General features: G+C 31.7%; 1 protein-coding gene across 1 annotated transcript; it reads left to right on the forward strand.

Annotated features, from left to right (window-relative positions):
• Positions 1–2,016: 2,016 nt before the first annotated feature.
• LOC111703202 (sodium/potassium-transporting ATPase subunit beta-1) lies at positions 2,017–17,635 on the forward strand (the record flags this gene model as incomplete). The annotated part of the gene is given in 5 exon segments (XM_023475083.1): positions 2,017–2,092; positions 2,527–2,709; positions 15,692–15,929; positions 15,990–16,367; positions 17,303–17,635. Coding segments are annotated over 5 exon segments (978 nt in total). The 3' UTR covers positions 17,423–17,635.
• Positions 17,636–19,643: the final 2,008 nt, after the last annotated feature.

Genomic DNA, 19,643 nt, shown 5'->3' on the forward strand with positions numbered 1-19,643 from the left:
CCCCCGAATATATATGTATATATATATATATATATATATATATATATATATATTTGCATACTTCATGTATATTTGTACATATATTTCAATGTTAAGCATTTTTTATCGTTTATTATTGTTCGTTATTATATATAGTTGGGATCATTATTATTCTACTTATGATCACACTGCCATTTTTTATGTAAGATTTTATTTATTTATGATTAAACAGCACAGGTTAAAAACTAGCCATACATTGGACACATTACAGAAGGTTGTACTTGCATTCACTTTTCTAATTTTTGTTTTAACAGGTTCAAAGCTTACTATGCATCACTCTATCCATAATTCTATCTATCTATCTATCTATCTATCTATCTAATGTGACTTAACACATGTCTTCCATCTTAATTCAGGGCGCGGCCATTTTGAATATTGAAATATACTTACCCTCAGAATTCATGCACTGGCCGTATACTTCGAGCTGGGAAATTTCGTGGAATATCATTTCATAAATGATACATTTCTTAGACTAGCATATACATGTTAAATGTACTTTACATATGCATGATATTGTATAATGGATATATTATGCATATGGTCGGACATATATGCAAAACTTTATTCTGTCCTTTTTATGGTTCATCTGTTAAACCTCATGTAGAAATGAGCAAAATGTCTTTCAGTGAAATATCCCGAAACCCCGTTCTTTCCTTTACCTCTTCAATCTTACCACAATTAGCCATATTAAGATTCTCAAAAAGTTTCACAAAATAAACATACTGAACAAAATCTCTCATTTAATAAACAATGTACAGGGTTACCCACAAAAAATGAGACTATTGTACAAAACTTATACTGTCTGTTTCCTTTTATTTCAAATTCCCTGCAACTGTAAACTTGTTTCATTTTTGCCAAATCGTTGCCCAGAAAAAGATTATATTCAAGGCAGAAGACTTAGCTTAACCTCAAAATCGTCAAAGGTGAAGACTTTCAGGTCGTCTTTACAGTCTCATCCTCTATAGATTGCCCTGTATTTTATGTAGTGTAAGTTAAAATCAGGTACTTCGAGTTCGATTTCTCACATTCTTACTTTTTGCAAAGTACGATCAAACACGAGCACGACCCTTCTGGGCGAAAACGAATAGAAAGCATAGTGAAATTAGACTATGTGCTGACACATACATTGAGTGCTGACATCTAACGGGCCAAGAGTACGAAGACATACAAAGAACGTCTTAATTTGGGAAAAATCGGGCTCTGTTGTCTACGGTACACACTACACATCATTAAGAATAAATGAAAATAAAATTAATAATTTAGATTTTATACTTTTCATTCATTTTTGCACATTGCTCGACTTATTAAATAAAATTGAAACAAGAAACTTTCCTTTTCAAATAAAGACCTGGCACTATATAAAATTAATGAAAATAGATATGATGGCAAACACATCTACTGAATTCCAAGGAAAGAAAGGAACGTTTTTTGTTGTTCAAACACCAAATATTCTGATTTTTAAGTTATTTAAAAATTTGATATTAATGCATATTATAAATCAGGTTGGTAAAATTTTAAAAATCTGCATCCTAGCAATTTTTTTTAAGTACTGCCAGTATAAACAGATTTTCAACCTTACTTCTGTACACTCTGGTAGGAATATTTTGTTCACACTTTGTTTTGTACTTGATAACTCAAAATCCCAACTAATATATATTCAGACGTACTTTGTCAAGAAATATATAGAAATATATAGTTCCTTGTACTGTGTTATGTACACTGTACAGTGTACACTTTATAGGCTATGGTGTACAAAATTCTATAATCGTTAAATTAGGCGTAAGATAAACATCAACTAAAATATGTTAACTGAAACTTTATCAACCAATGTTTTATTTAAACATTTATAGAAAAATAGTAAATCATCTATTTATATTACATAAATAGAATTTATAAGAAATATTGTATATTCTTATTTTTGCATTTTTTTCAATGAAACAGATTTAAATTTGTAAATAATATTGTGAATATTTTCAGAATAAGGTTTAGACAAGATGGTTGCTGACAACATTAATCTTGGTGGTACAGCTATCAAGCCAGTAGGCTGGGACAGGTCAATAATTTACAATTTTAAAATGCTGCTTCTTTTCTCAAATTTAGAACAGAAGCCATATCTTTGTGAACTGCGGTTTCTGGGAGCAATGTAAACACATTCAGCAGTACTTTTCTGGTTTATATGTTTTATTCTTATTATTTTTAAATTGGAATGTCTGATTCACAATGGCACCTTTAAACCATTGTCTGATCGCTAATAACATGAGATATTCTTATTTATTAGCATAAAATTGATCAATTTCAAGTGTGAATCCTCTTTAAAAAAGGACTTGATGATATACACTCTTGGGAAAATTAGAATTTTGTTTGAGTTTAACTCTTTAAGACTATATGAAGACGATATTCCCCGCTGTCCACTCTTAGAAGGAGGCCACTTAAAATAACATACAAAGTCGATGTAACAGAACTCATTAGAATAATTTGATTGTACAGGTCTGGATGGGAAAACTTCAAGTACATGTTGTACGACCCCAGCACAGGAGCCATTCTAACCAGGACACCTATGTCCTGGATTAAAATCATTGCCTTCTATATTGTGTACTACACCCTTCTAGCTGGTTTCTGGATTGGTTGTATGCTCATCTTCTTCCAAACCCTGCCAGACAACCAACCTAGGTAAGATTTTTTATATAAAATAATTAAGGAACTTTCTTAATTCAACCATCGTAATTTTTTTATATTTAAATGCTTTACAGATGGCTTCTTACTGAATCTCTGATTGGATCCAACCCTGGAGTAGGAGTGAGACCACCCACCTCTGATCTCCATATTGACAGCAGTATGTATCTCCTAAACTCACAGGATACTGACGAAAAACCGACTACACCTACCGGTGAAGGAGAGAAGAATATCGACTACGCCACAAGGATGGATTTGTTTATGAAAGCATACGGAAACAACACTGGATTGGTTGAATGTGATGGATCAGATGTAGGTTCTTTATCAAATTCAAAAGCTGAAAAAAATATTTTTTATTATTTTTTCTTATTTCATGTGATCTTATTTTAGGAGAAAAACAACGGAAAATGCATCTTTAAAACTAGTACTCTTGAAGCATGCGGCAGCTATCCTTACGGGTTCAAACCTGTTGCCGGAGACGTCAATCCCTGCCTTTTCCTCAAGCTCAACAAGATCTGGGACTTTGTACCCAAGGGCATCAAGGCTGCAAATGTTGACGCTCCTGAATATAAAGATATGAGCGAAGAGCTAAAGGAAATTATCCGTACTTCTGGTGATGCAGACCAGGTTTATATTGACTGCAAGGGTCGCTTTCCAGCTGATGTTGAGGGAGTCAACCTAACATATTTCCCAGCTAACAGAGCTATTCCATCTTACTTTTTCCCCTTCTCAGGGGGTAACTACCAGTCTCCTCTGGTGGCAGTTAAGGTAAAACAAAACAGCAAAACTTTTGATAAAGATAAATCAACCTATAAGAATTATTAGCTAAAGGGCCCGGCGTTGCCAGTGGAAAAAAAAAATTAAAATATTTTTTTTGATTTAAAAAAAATTTCGAACTTTTTTAGCCTATGACACCTCCAGGTCACCCATGAGTGTCCACAATAAATTTCAGCCCAATCGGTCCAGCCGTTTTGCCGGCTATACGCAACATATATATATATACGAATGTCTTGTTTTATTATATAGAAATTAGTTTATTTGATATTCGTTCAGGTTACTCCAGTGATCAAGGGGGCTCTCGTTCATATTGAGTGCCGGGCTTGGTTTGAGGGAGTTATTCACTCCGGAAAGGAAAAAGCTGGACTTACCCAGTTCGAAGTGCTGGTCAGATAAATTGCTCAACGAAGCATTAATCCTCATCAGCTGATCTCTGATTGGCAAAGTAAGAAGTGCAGAAAGCGTAGCTTGCGGATTCGGAATAAACCGGATGTGTATCTATCTATCTGATCCAGTTTGTACCTTTAGTGGAGCCTAAAAACGAGGCTGTGATGTCATATTTATAGATATATGTTTTTATGCTGCCTGGAAAATGACTTATAAGCGCCTAGAGTGGCCTGTAACTGTTGATCATTAATAAAGGTTTACGCAATTTTATTTCACTGCTATTAAATTGGTTAAGACCGTTTTTTCCTGCTAGTTAGATTTTTATTTCCTGTTAGTTAGATTGTTATTTCCTGATAGTTAGATTGTTATTTTCTGCTAGTTTGATTGTTATTTCCTGTTAGTTAGATTTTTATATCCTGCTAGTTAGATTTTTATTTCCTGCTAGTTAGATTTTTATTTCCTGCCAGTTAGATTTTTATTTTCTGCTAATAAGATTGTTATTTCATGCTAGTAAGATTTTTATTTCCTGTTAGTTTTATTTTTATTTCCTGATAGTTAAGATTGTTATTTCCTGTTATTTTTATTGTTATTTCCTGCTAGTTAGATTTTTATTTCCTGTTAGTTTGATTGTTATTTCCTGCTAGTTAGATTTTTATTTCCTGTTTGTTTGATTGTTATTTCCTGTTAGTTTTACTGTTATTTCCTGCTAGTAAGATTGTTATTTCCTGCTAGTTTGTGTGTTAAGATCAATGCTGAAGAATAGTTTCAAATATGCTTTTAATATGTTCTACTTATCCCGTATATTTTTAACTTGGACCAAAACAGGGATATCCAAAGACGACATTTAAGTTTTAAGTCTAATTCTAAAAGTATACGTTCAGGGTCACCCACAATGAATGATATTTTCCCTAGATCGTTTATACAAAATGCATATATCCTTTTTAAGAACGTAATCAAGTACAAAAGTGTATATTCAATCGTCTTAGCGTCGTATTTAAAAGTTTTCATATCATTAACAAAACCTTTACAAAACGTTAAAAGTCGCGTTTTTGTGGTTAATATTTCATGCACTGTTTACAGAATCATAAAAGAAGGCGACTTTCTTCCAAAGCTTGTCAGATATGGTAATGAATACAACCTAGTGTATTTCTTTTCAACTGTTGGTGTGATTTACTAAAAATGAAAAATGTGGCAAATTTGGCCAGAAAAGTTGGAAAATTCTTAAATTTTGCGTCACATATTAGCTTTTTTGTCTTCCGGTAGCCATTAGCCACAACCATTCGGTCTTCCATGCCTCCCATGCCACAACATTTATGTCATCCGGCAAGCACATATTACGTTTTAAAATGGTAAATTTAGTGCATTGAAAATTGAAATTGCGATTTTAAAGTTCAGCCACGTCATGATGAATTTTTCTATAAAGATATTTATATCTAAATTTAAATTGAAATTATAATTTTATGCTTCCTTTAAATGTAAACTGCTTTACTCACTCCCCCCCCCCCCAAAAAAAAAAATCAATCTTTACTCTAAATCGGACTAGTTTTAAAATATTATGAACAAAATGATGCACCATAATATACTCTTCTTCATTGGGAAACCATCACCGAAAATTTGCAATATGTTACGCTCAGGTAACGACAGTTAAAGGGACAGACCGGCTATGTCAGTCGGTCTGTCCCTTTAATATCAGGATTTTTCTTATATTTTCTTATTGTTTAGACTACCCAAAACAATTTGTCTTGGTGCCCACAATACATTTATCATTAAAAAGCGTAAAAAATGTCCAGAAGACTCAAATGTTATGGCATGGAAGGAAAGGTTGTGGCTTATGACTGCCGGAAGATTGAAAAACTAATATGTAGCATGAAATGGGAAATGTTATGGCTTATGGCCACCCGCCTTCCCCCGCTCTTAAGAACAGGAAAGTTGGATAATCCTGGAGTATTGAAACCTTTGAACTGAACTGAACTCCTATGCAGATTTATCCTTCATTCCCATAGAGAAGATCAGGTCCAGGGATAGCATGGTCAGGAAGGTCAGGGAGTCATACTACATCCAGAAATTTGACTCAGTGAGGTCAGGACTGAACAAGAAAACATAATGCTAATTGCAATCTTTTTTAAAAAAATAAATTTTGTTTGTTTTAAACTGTATGTATATGTATTACCAACAGTACCTTATAGTGTTGATCGAATTCATGTATTTGACCGTTTTGTCGACGAATTCTAACCCCTTCAACACCCCCCCCNTATTCTTTTATTATATTCTTTATTCTATTCTTTAGACAATTCCTTGTTTTATTCATATTTTATTCCTTATTATATTCTTTATTCTATTCTTTATTCTAATCTTTATTATATTCTTTATTCTATTCTTTTTTCTATTCTTTAACCTATTCTTTTTTCTATTCTTTATTCTATTCTTTGTTTTATTTTTTTTATTCTATTCTCCATTAACAGTTTTAACTATGGATTTCAGACTCTGAATTATCCCCAACAGTCCTGTATACGTCCCTGGAGTTGAAACTACATTTGAAAACTATTTTCATCAAGAAATCTACCATTAGGTTTTCTATATTGACTAATCTTTCTTCCGCTGCGAAAAATTTCATCTTGACTGTGTCTATTATGAAGCCTAGAAACAACAATCTCTGTTTTGGTTAACAAATTCATTTGCTCTTTATGTTCTTGGCATATAAAGCATAATAGACATTTCCTGTCCAATATTTGGACTTCACTAAATCATAGAGTTTCAACATTCAGAATCAGAAAGAGATTAATTTTAGTATATTGCTGCAGATAATGATGTTGAGACATTTCATAGAAAGAAAGATATTTGATTTGTCCGAGCTATGAAATGTCCATCTATATGAAATGTCTCCATCTATATCAAATGTCCAGATGTATATAAATATATATATGAAATATCCGATCTATGAATTGTCCATCTATATGTAATGTCCGATCTATATGAAATGTCCCATCTATATGAAATGTCTGATATATGAAATGTCGATCTATGAAATGTCCGATCAATGAAATGCCTTTCTATAAAATGTCTTTCTATGAAATGTCCATCTATAAAATTTCCATTTATGGAATGTCTTTCTATAGAAATGTCCATCTATTAAAACTTTCTATGAAATATCCGATCCATCAATGCCTACCTATGAAATGTCCATTAATTCAATGTTTAACTACGAAATGTCTTTCTACGAAATGTCCGATCTATGCAATTGGCTTTCTATGAAATGTCCGATCTATGAAATGCCTTTCAATAAAATGTCCGATCTATGAAATGTCTTTCTATGTAATGTCTTTCTATGTAATGTCCGATCTATGAAATGTCAAATTTATGAAATCTCCGAATTGTGAAATGTCGCATCTATGAATTGTCCGATATATGAAATATCTTTCTATAAGTGTCCGATCTATGAAATATCTTTCTATAAAATGCCCGATTTATGAAATGTCCGATAATGTCATGTCCTTTTTATATGAAATGTCTGATATATGAAATGTTGCATCCATGAAATTAGTAACGATCTTTGAATTGTCCGATCCAGGAACTTTCCAATCTATATAAAATGTTCAATTTATTAAGTGTCCGATCTATAAAATGTCCTATCTATGAAGTGTCTGATCTATAAAATGTCCTATCTATGAAGTGTCCGATCTTTGAAATGTTCGATCTCTGCAGCTACACCTATTACAGGTCTTCATTACCATTTTTGCAGATATGAAATGAATGACAGGTCTTTTCCATTGGGTTTGCAAAATATTATCCGATTCGTTAGACATTTTCTAGATGTGATTTAGCTCCGACTTCCTCGCCTAACTATCATGGGAAATTGCTGGTAAATCATTGCTAGAAAATGTTTAACGAACCGGATTCTTTATCTGATTTTAATCCCTTCAAATTAAGATCTTATGAAAACTATATATTACAGTGGGACCCATTAAACTGTGGAATAGGAAGAAATAACCAGAAATAACATAAATTATATCTTCTTAGATTATCAATAATCGTTTATTGTAAAATCAACTTGGATATCTTGGCATACATTGTAATTATTAGGAAAGTTTAATTTTTTTAAACAAACAAAATTTGGAAAAGGCTACATTTCTGGTAACAACAAAACATGCCTTTGTTTTTCTTAGAAAATAAATGTTATAAAAAATTGGTTTTACATTTGGTAAAATGTTACGGTTTTGTTTGAAAATATTTAGTATTAGAAAATAGTTATATAGTTGATAAAAATAACTAATTACATTTTTTGTAAAAAATGTTTATATTTTTTGTTAAGAAATTAGTTATATTTTTTGTTAAAAAAATAGCCGTATTTTTTTGAAAATAATATAGTTATACTTTTGGTCAAATTAACATGATTATATTTTTGGTCGAATTATATTTTTTGTGGTAATATTATAAGCGTTATCATTATTTTCCCCGCCGAAATATGCCAGAATCACGATATATGATATCATGTTATTGTAAAGTGATGATGGGTGAATTTGATATTGTTTATCTGAAAACATATGATAAATTTGAAAGTGTCTGAATACTGCTTTAAACCCAAGCAAACAGGATTTTGATAAATTCAAGTTTAATTCTAAACATTTAAAAAAAAAATGAAGTCACCGCCCAGCATGGAGGTTTAAAATAAATAATTAATTTATCATTTTATATGTTCTATTTATTGACAATACGTTCATCTATATAATAAAGCTCTTCGTTCATTTATATAATAAAGCTCTTCGTTCATCTATATAATAAAGCTCCTCGTTCATCTATATAATAAAGCTCCTCGTTCATGTATATAATAAAGCTCCTCGTTCATCTATATAATAAAGCTCTTCGTTCATGTATGTAATAAAGCTCTTCGTTCATCTATTTAACAAAGCTCTTCGTCCATCTATGTCATAAAGCTCTTCGTTCATCTATGTAATAAAGCTCTAGAATCATCTATGTAATAAAGCTCCTCGTTCATCTAAATAATAAAGCTCTACGTTCATCTATATAATAAAAGCTCAATTCTTTCATCTATATGATAAAGCTCTTCGTTCATCTCACATTGTTTATTATATATATCCTACACCATTCATTACATATCTTATACTGTTCATTATATATCCTACACCATTCATTATATATCCTACACCATTCATTATATATCTTAAACTGTTCATTATATATCCTACACTGTTCATTACATATCCTACACTGTTCAATATCAATCTCACACTGTTTTTTATATATATCCTACACCATTCATTATATATCCTAAACTGTTCATTATATATCCTAAACTGTTCATTATATATCCTACACTGTTCATTATATATCCTACACCATTCATGATATATCTTAAACTGTTCATTATATATCCTAGACTGTTCATTATTTATCCTAAACTGTTCATTATATATCCTACACTGTTCATTATATATCCTACACTGTTCATTATATATCCTACACTGTTCTTATATATCATAAACTGTGCATTATATATCCTAAACTTTTCATTATGTATCCTACACCATTGATTATATATCTTAAACTGTTCATTATATATCCTACACTGTTAATTATATATCCTACACCATTCATTATATATCTTAAACTGTTCATTATATATCCTACACTGTTCATTACATATCCTACACCATTCATTATATATCTTAAACACTGTTCATTATATATATCTGACACAGTTCATTATATATCCTATACCGTTTATTATATATCCTACACTGTTAAATATCAATCTCACACTGTTTATTATATATATCCTACACCATTCATTATATATCCTAAACTGTTCATTACATATCCTACACCATTCATTATATATCTTAAACTGTTCAATACATATCCTTTACCATTCATTATATATCTTAAACTGTTCATTATATATCCTACACTGTTCATTATATATCCTATACTGTTCATTACATATCCTATACTGTTCATTACATATCCTATACTGTTCATTACATACCCTACACTGTTCAATATATATCCTACACTGTTCATTACATATCCTAAACTGTTCATTACATATCTTACACTGTTCAATATATATCCTACACTGTTCAATATATATCCTACACTGTTCATTATAAATCCTAAACTGTTCATTACATATCTTACACTGTTCAATATATATCCTACACTGTCCAATATATATCCTACACTGTTCAATATATATCCTACACTGTTCAATATATATCTTACACTGTGAAGTTTATTACATATCCTTCTTGTTATCATATATCCTTCACTTTCACATATATCATATTTCAAACAACCTTGTTTTTGATTATTTTCGGAGAAAATTGTACATTTCAAAAAAAATTATATTACTTAGATTCGTCAATAAGCAGTTTTGGGAATTAACTTGTTTTAGATTCATATAAAATATTTAGATAAAAGTTTAATATTCAATGCACATGTTTTATTGTATATATATTTCATGTGTAAACCAGTTTTCTTCTATAAACATCTTATGTTCAAAGAAACTTTAAAATAAACTCTGGATTTAGAATAATATCAATTTAGGCCTTTACTTTTGTTGGTTCGTACGATTCACACTTTAAAAGCTGAAATACTATTGTGAAGAGTAAATTATCAAACCTAAATTTTTTGAAATATGGAATTTTCTTAATAACTGTTATGATGCACTGCAAGGAATTAGAGAAAAATTAACTTTCGTTAGTTCAAGGAATTGAGTCTTTTTCACAAACTCTGATTTTCTTATCCCTATATCTTTGCAACACAATGTCGTACACTCTAGATATTTTTAACAATTGATTCTGTTAGATCAAATATATTAAGTTTGAAATACCAAAGGTTTACACGATTAGGTTGTAATGATTTCTTGTGAGACAATTTTAGACTGTGGCGAAGACTCAATTCCTTACTTTTTATATTTGGTACGTGGTAATTCAGAATATTTATTGATATAATAAAGCTCTTCACTCATATATACATACATTAATATGTCAGCTATAGCTGGCTAAAGGCTAAATCAAAATGGCTTCTCTGGGGGTAACATATGCTATAAAAAAAATTGTGTTCAAAATCAGAAATATTTTTAATCTTCAAAATTCTAATATTTTTTTTCATTTACTAAAGAATTTTTATTCAAGAGTTTCTGAAATTCCACGGAAAACGCCGGGCACTTCAGCAGTATGTAATAAGATGTAAGCACCACGTACCATAAAGCACGATAGACTGTTATCTAAGCAGATAGAGAAAGTTGTTTGCATTTCTTTATGGCAAAACGGGACCGTACACCAAATATATAATCTTGAAGTGAGATTAATGTCAATGTCGAACTAACGTGCACTTCGCGCAAGCACGTTATAGCGAGCATAATTTGACTTAATCATGGCAAATATATTGGGAAACGAACCTACACACTCCTCTGCCGCTTTAGTAATTGTAAATTGGCGGTACAGTCCAAACTAGGACTGGAAAGGTTGGCCCAGCTCGTATATTCAAATGTACATCGGTTGGGCGTGCCTAAGGTTTGGTTTGGAATTGTGAAACTGCAGAGAACTGTGGAGTTATATGAAGACTGTAATACTCATGAAACATAACAGTTGGCCAAAGTACATACACCCATTTTACTGAGCTTAATTTTCAAGCTATCGGTAAAATTGTTTGCAACATTAAAAACAGAATATCATTTATATGTCGTTTATTTATTCCACAGTTTTATGGGTCCTTAACTAAGTTGATTTAAAGAAAATATTTTAGCCAAGGGGGGGGGGTGATTTCTTGGGGGTGGATGAAGACTTTAACCCGTGAATGGAATAATCTAGAATAAGCGGGTTGTGGGAATTCATCTAAGAAAAATCTCCAAGTGTTAAATTTTCTATCCGGTTAAAACTTGAAGGGTGTTTTTAAAAATCAATATTTTTTCCTAATTGTAAATTAAATGATTTATTCTTTTATATCTGTAACTTTTCGAAACAAAATAATCTAAAAAAAAGTTTTATTCTGAAATTATTTTTCTGTATACACATATATTGAACTAGATTGATCAGGGTTTAAAACTAGGCTGCAGAACAGGTCTGGTGAGGAGGGATGGATGGGTTCTCCGGGTACTCCTAGAGCTTATATAGACCGGAGCAGGAGTAGAACCCATCAGTTCATATGTGAATCCTTCAGTCTCAAGCTAAGCATGGACATTGAGTGAAAATGTTAAAATATCGCATTCAATGTGAATTTGTCTACAATTAGGCCCAATTGCAGAATTAATAAAAATTTATCTTAAAAATGAATTGAAATGTAAACGGTTGGTAATTGTGAATGATTAGTGATTTCTTTTCTTAAAGTGACCTGATCATTTCTTCCTCATAAGAAAAAATGGAGGAATTATCAGAAATAAACACTTTTTGAGTTAGAAAAACGACGTTATCTTTATGATTAATTTTTCAAGGGTACATGCATTTGCATGGAGTTCACTAACATCCCCTTAGTTAAGCATTTATTGATAACAAATTTGAACGATTTTATTTTTACAATCGTAGGCGATTATGTCAATACAATAAAGGCGACTTTTTATTTAAGTTTTGATAGTTTGCAGGCTTTTTTTCGAATTACAAGTTTACAAGTAATTAAAGAAAAGCTTTTTTATTGACAGAATCTCGTTGTTTTCTTGTTTATGTGTATCCTTGCTGTTGAAAACAAAGAGAATAGAATATATATTAGAGGGGAATTTACTAGAAAAAAGTGTAAAACGGCCATTTTGTTGTACTGTTTCCATACTGCAGGTGTACTTCACATATTTATGCTTATATATAACCTTTTGGGCCCCATGGAATATCATTTTATAGAAAATCTAAAATTAATATTAACAGAAAACCAAATTATGAAATAGGCTGGTTTCATAATTAACCAATGATCAGTTCACAAAGATTCTATGCCTTTCACTTTACAAACGATGATTTTCCGTTATAACTATAAATCAAATGATGTTTTTTATTCAGCTTATTCATTATAAAGTTTATTTAACAGCTTTAAAAAATTCGAAATTGAAATGGATAGTCTAGGGAACATACTGTATTAATGTACTCTACTGCATATAATTTGTGAACATTTACATGATTTGTACACTTTGAACTTCCTTTCAGGCTATAAGGGACTGAAAAAATTCATACCGGGAGATTCACTAAATTCCCCTCTAATATACATTCTATTCTCTTTGGTTGAAAAGCTTCATATTAATAAAAATCAAAATCTAAATGCCTCGTCGTTGTTTTGAACTTTTGATATATGCGACGACGAAGCTGTAGCAAGGCAAAAAAGTACTAAACACTCACTGCACAAACTCTTAATCTTCTAATCCCTTTATCTTTGCAACCTTACCGTGAAAAAATTTGATATTTCAAATTTTAACTTTTTGGTCGATCTAGGCTTACTATAATAGTTTAAAACAAGAAAGGTTTATTCACATTAAACTAAAGTAAATTTCACGTAGGATTTAAATCATATCTTCAATCTTAAATCCTTTTATTGAAGAGTTTTTGAGAAGAAGAAAATCTTTTGAATTTCTAATATGGAAGAATAAAATGACAACTTTTTTGATCGAATCTTCAAAACATGTAATGGTCGAAATATATATGTTCGGATATTTTCGTTATTTTATTTTCTAAACTTTTTAAAATTTTTGACATTAAATGTTAGAATACAAAACAGGTTTGTTTTATAACAATATATTTAAGGAAGTCTTTACTATAACAAAAAACCTAAAATAGCAGAGAAAATCGGGAAATTTAGTAAAAAAAAACTATGAATTTGAATTTAATTTGAGGGTTGAATTGTATTTTTACCAGCTCTAAGTTCAACAACCCATATTTTTTTCGCAATCTTAAAAGCTTCGAATTAAATAGACTTTAAAATGTGAATAAATTTGTCAGGTTTGATTGGTCTAAAAACGTAGAAAAATCTTCATGATGAGTTATTCGAAATTTGCTTTTTATGCTTTTTTAGTAACATTGCAATTGAATATGTATGATATAGCTATGCAAACCACTCAGAAATATGTCTGAGTGATTCAGCGAAAGAAATGGATATATGAAAACCTTGATATATGATCACCATTAAAATTTTACCAAACAGCAATTCTTAATTCTATAATAATTAAAATCTGCCAGGTTTTAAAACAAAAATGTTCAGTATTATCTAGAAAATGCTGAAAAAGGCTTCATTATTAATATTCAAGTTCTTAGTCCGGTTTTATTGATTTAAATCTTTATTTACAGAGACCAAAACTTTTTTTCTTTAATATCCGACAAAACCAGACTCCTATGGCTTAATAGCTAGTTAGATATTCTAAACAAAATGTGTGTGCTTTAGATCCAGAAAATGAAAGTTTTTCAATTATATTCGTAACATTATGATCACATTAGATAGGCTAAAAAGATTACATTTAAGTAAAAAACAACTTGACTGTATGATTGTCGGTATTTTTGCTCCCAATACGTTATACGAAATGATTTCTTATTGTAAATATTTTCAGAATAAGGTTTAGACAAGATGGTTGCTGACAACATTAATCTTGGTGGAACAGCTATCAAGCCTGTAGGCTGGGACAGGTTAATAAACTTCTTAAAAATTATTTTTTAAAATTTTTAAATTCAAAGGAAGGATTTTATCTGAGTTGGGAACTCTTGTTCTGTGGATATCGAGATCGATGCTTAATCTCGATAATTTTGTTAATCTGAAGATTAATTTAATCTGTATTCGTTATCTGCAATGCAATTGTGCCCTGAGCTGAAAACTTTAAGATGATGGATATCGAGATCAATGCTTGATCTCCTCTTTTTCTTAATCTCCAGATTAAATAATGCTCGTTCTCCTCTTCTTATTAATCTCCAGATTTATTAACGATCGGGATTAAGAATATCCCATTCTAGAGTTTTCAGCTCTGAAGAGATAACTGAAATACTGAGATTAAATATTGATCCTCAAATTAAAAACGCCCGCTGTGGATATTGAGATCTGTGGAACAGGATTTGTGAGTATCTAACACAAAAGTTCCAGCTCAGTTAATTTAACTATGAAGGCCACTTAAAATTACATACATTGTCAATGTATAACACATTAGAATAATTTGATTGTACAGGTCTCCATGGGAAAGCTTCAAGTACATGTTGTACGACCCCAGCACAGGAGCAATCCTAACCAGGACACCTATGTCCTGGGCTAAGATTGTTGGGTTCTACCTTGTGTACTACTCTGTCCTGGCAGCCTTCTGGATGACTTGCATGATGATCTTCTTTAAGACTCTGCCAGACAACCAACCTAAGTAAGAACACAGATAATAGCTTTTTAATTAGTAGAGTTCCTTGGTTGAAACCAGATCAATTATAATGTGTGTAGCCGGGTTTATACCGGACATAAAGAGTTGGGTAGGTGGGAAGTACCTAAGTGCATAACTAGCACAACTAAAGATACTATTACTATTGTATATTTTATTGTAAATGATAAAAACCCCTTCTATAAATACTATTCAGATAATCTTCTGGGTTTTCAATGATAACCGCTAGGGCTATAACTCTCAAGATTCAATGATAAACCCTAGGGCTATAACTCTCAAGATTCAATGATAAACCCTAGGGCTATAACTCTCAGGATTCAATGATAAAACCTAGGATTATAACTCTCAATATTCAATGATAACCCCCATGGCTATAACTCTCGGGGTATTATTGAATCCCTTTAAAGTTTGAGGTTTAAATTTCCAATGGTCCTATCTTCTCCTAGAGTAATGATACATCCTTCACCACACTTTTTACAGATGGCTTCTTACTGAATCTCTGATTGGAAACAACCCTGGAGTAGGAGTGAGACCGGGTACCTCTGATCTCCATATTGACAGCAGTATGTATCTCCTAAACTCACAGGATAAGGACAAGAGCCCAAGTAACAAGGAGGGCGAAGGAGAAAAGAACATTGACTACGCCAGAAGAATGGAAATGTTTTTAAAGGGATATGACTCCAAATCAGCTGGACTTGTCAGCTGTGATGGCTCTGATGTAAGTAATCCATGAATATTTTCAAAAAAATTGTAATACTTGATAAATAAGTCTTTTTAGGATAGAAACAACGGAAGGTGCATCTTTGACCTATCTGTATTAGAATCATGTGGAACTTATCCTTATGGATTCATGCCTGTTGATGGTAAGGTCCATCCATGCCTTTTCCTCAAGCTCAACAAGATCTGGAATTTTAGACCTAAGGGCATCAAGGCTGCTAATGTTGATGATCCTGAATATGATGCTATGAGCGAAGAGCTAAAGGAAATTATCCGTACTTCTGGTGATGCAGACCAGGTTTATATTGACTGCAAGGGTCGCTTTCCAGCTGATGTTGAGGGAGTCAATCTAACATATTTCCCAGCTAACAGAGCTATTCCATCTTACTTTTTCCCCTTCTCCGGGGGTAACTACCAGTCTCCTCTGGTGGCAGTTAAGGTAAGAGCCAAATAAAACTGGGTTCAAAAACTATATTTACCAATTTTGTCTTTGGCCCAGAAATTAATCACAATGTTTTATAGAATTTATATTTTTGAGGTGAAATTTAAAAGGAAGAGGAGAAATCATCTTTAATCTTAAATTTAATTTTTTTAATAAATTAATTTCGTTTGTTCTCGAAAGTATTGATAATTTTCCATTTATTTTGTTAATTTATTCACTTAACAATCTTTCAGTAAAATAATTCGCTAAATAATAAAGTTCATATAGCAAAGTCATTCATTCGGTAATGTAAAAAAAGGTAGCATTTTCAATAAAATTTCGAAAAATCTTTAGTTCCATATGAAAAATATTCGTTCAGCTAAAAACTACACCTTTTTCAAAATCTTTTTGAAACTTTGTCTGTTTTGGAAAAAACGCACAAATTATTCATTAAATGAGTTGAACGATTTTAAATAGTTTGTTTTTATTTTTCATCAATTTTTATAAAACGATTGTTTTTTATTTCTCTGAACAATCCAAGTTGTTTGTTAATTGCTCATTTTTTTCTGAACTACATCATTACATTTGATCACAAAAACAATACCCATCTCTAGTAGCAATATGCTGCTACAGTTTGTTAATTTTACTCAAGTTAACCTTAATAATGACATCATACATTTGTTTAAAGGGAGTGTTCGCGAAAAATAAAAGGGGGTATAGGCTTAATGCGATAAAAAGTGCTTTTGATTGCTACTAATCTTACTTCTTTCTGTTGCGTCTATAAGGAGAAAATTGTTAAAGACGTCTCATACCTAATAAAATAATCAAATTCAAAACAAATTAATTAAAAAATAATATAAAATATAAACTATACACAAATATGGCAATCATAAAAAGAAAAAAGGAATCCTTACTGATTTTCACCTTATTAATCCTTGTTCCTTGTTGTAAAGGTTGAACCTGTCCTGAAGGGAACTTTGCTTCATATTGAGTGTCGTGCCTGGTTTGAAGGTGTGGTTCACTCTGGAAAAGAGAAAGCGGGTCTTACTCAGTTTGAAGTTCTTGTCAGATAACTGAACCAACCCAAACCATTGTCAGCTGATTTCCACGTGGTCTATTAAGAAGTGTATAGAATGTATTCCTGATCTCTTTGGATGTGTAGTTATCAACTTGATACAGTTAGTAATCTGCTGAGGCTGTGATGGAATATTTATAAATATATAATTTAATGCTGTCTGTTGATTACTGCCATGTTGATATTTTATAATAAAATTGTTCTGAATTAGTAATGGCCTAAGAGATGGGTAGAACAAGAAAAGAGCCATTTTTTTTATTAACGCTCATGTTTTACAAATGTGGGAGTAGGACAACATTCTCTTCCCTAAATGTTTTTTGACCAAGTCCAATTTTCAAAATGAATTAGGCTATTAGCTGTTTCCTGTTTCAGAAAAATATATGTTATTTGTTATTTTTGTTTTGTTTTCATATATTTCAAACTACTAACTATTTCCCAAAATATAACAGACCTTTTATGTTAAACTTTTTTTGACCAACATGTAACAGTTTTTGTCCAATTACGTCCAAAAAATGTAGGATTTTTATAATTTTTACCTGCATAAAATGCACTTAACATGCAGGCGGACACAAGAGACTGTTTCATTTCCAGTGAAAAGCAACATATTAATACTTTCTCAAAAAAATTTGCTATCTATTTAATATCAGAAAGTCATAGATTAATAATTGTTGACCAAAAATGGTAATATTTTCTCAAAATAATTAAATAGTTGACAAAAAAACTCTTTATCGCTTTGGAATTGCAGAATAGTTCTATAATTTCGTGTTTTTTAGCTTGGCAACCCAGTTTTGCCTGGAAACTAAGTTTTCCTTTAAAAGTCAACTTAGATTTCCGTGGTTCTACCGAGATCTCCAATCACTATTTGAGACAAATCAGTCAAGCTGGGTCTCTGAGTTGTGATCGGACATACAAATAAAACAAACAGACAGACAGAGATTACACTTCCCGGCAGCATGAGTTGGATTTTTCAAATTCTATTCGGAAAAATAGCTGGCAAACACATGTTTTATGTTTAACAGTGCCTTAAGTGTATAATTTCATTTTTTAACATTTAACAATATGCATGGGCACTTCTTTAAAATACTAGCTACATTGTGTTTTTGTGGAGACATTATTCCGCACGAGAACTTGCAATGAAGATTAAAAATCAAAGGCGGGGGGGGGTTCATCCCTTCATGATTTTTTTTCGNGGAGTCCAGAGTTCCTCAAATAGTAATCACCGCCACCCAAATCTGTTTTGCGGCAAGCGCGCTCCTCAATTGGTAATCTCCACCACCTCAAATAGTAATCAGCCCAAAAAAGCATAAAATTAAATTGTTTATTTCTTAGAAATAAGACCATATTGACCTCCTTTAATGGCCCTATGGTATACAATATTGTTAAAGCTTTCTTTATATAAATCAATAAATATGCCACACTAAGTGCTAGAAATATATTTCTAGCACTTAGTGAGGAACTCTGGACGCCCTCCCTCCCCCACCCCCAGCTAACCTAACCTATTACTGAACAAACATTTTCCCTGAACTAACAATCACTTAACCCTATCCCGTTGGAGGGGGGGAGGGGTGTTTTCTGAAGTGATGAAGTGCTCAAGCGTCGATGAACTTTCATTTTAATTTACTCTGAAATGGATAAAAATGAATAATAATAATATTAAAAATTCAGGACGCACGACAGATTAAGCTGTCTTTATAAATCGGTGCGCGCGTCGGTCCGAGCAGATTTAGATTGATTGAACTCATCTATCTGAATAGCTGTACTAAGAAAACATACAATTAGTATGCTTAGCATACTTTGAGTTTTCCACCCGTGTGGTTTTTTTTCTAAATAACTTAAAAACGGCTTACATTAGAATGCTAAAACTTTTTCAATATAATAGTTGTAAACAAATTTTGCTAAACTTTTGATGCATAGGGTAGGGTGGAAGACGGTCAAACGGCGGGTTGGTGTATCAAAAAAATCAGAAATGGTTAATAACTTGTTTATTAATTAAGCTACAGGGCCCAAAAACTATTTTAAAAGATAGTGTAGTGGTGGAGGTAGGTGGGGGGNGGGGGGGGGGGATGCAGATAGTGAGGTGTTGGTTCGTTTTAAGGTAGTTTTTTGTGTACATTTTCTATCAGGGTCAAATTTTAGCATAGTGTATTTAACGCAAATGTATTTTTGATTATTTATTCTAAATATTTAATTTTCTTACACGATGTCAAATGTTGACCCTG

Source organism: Eurytemora carolleeae, unplaced genomic scaffold (genome assembly GCF_000591075.1).
Source record: "Eurytemora carolleeae unplaced genomic scaffold, Eaff_2.0 scaffold404, whole genome shotgun sequence".
In the NCBI taxonomy this organism is placed as follows: domain Eukaryota; kingdom Metazoa; phylum Arthropoda; class Copepoda; order Calanoida; family Temoridae; genus Eurytemora; species Eurytemora carolleeae.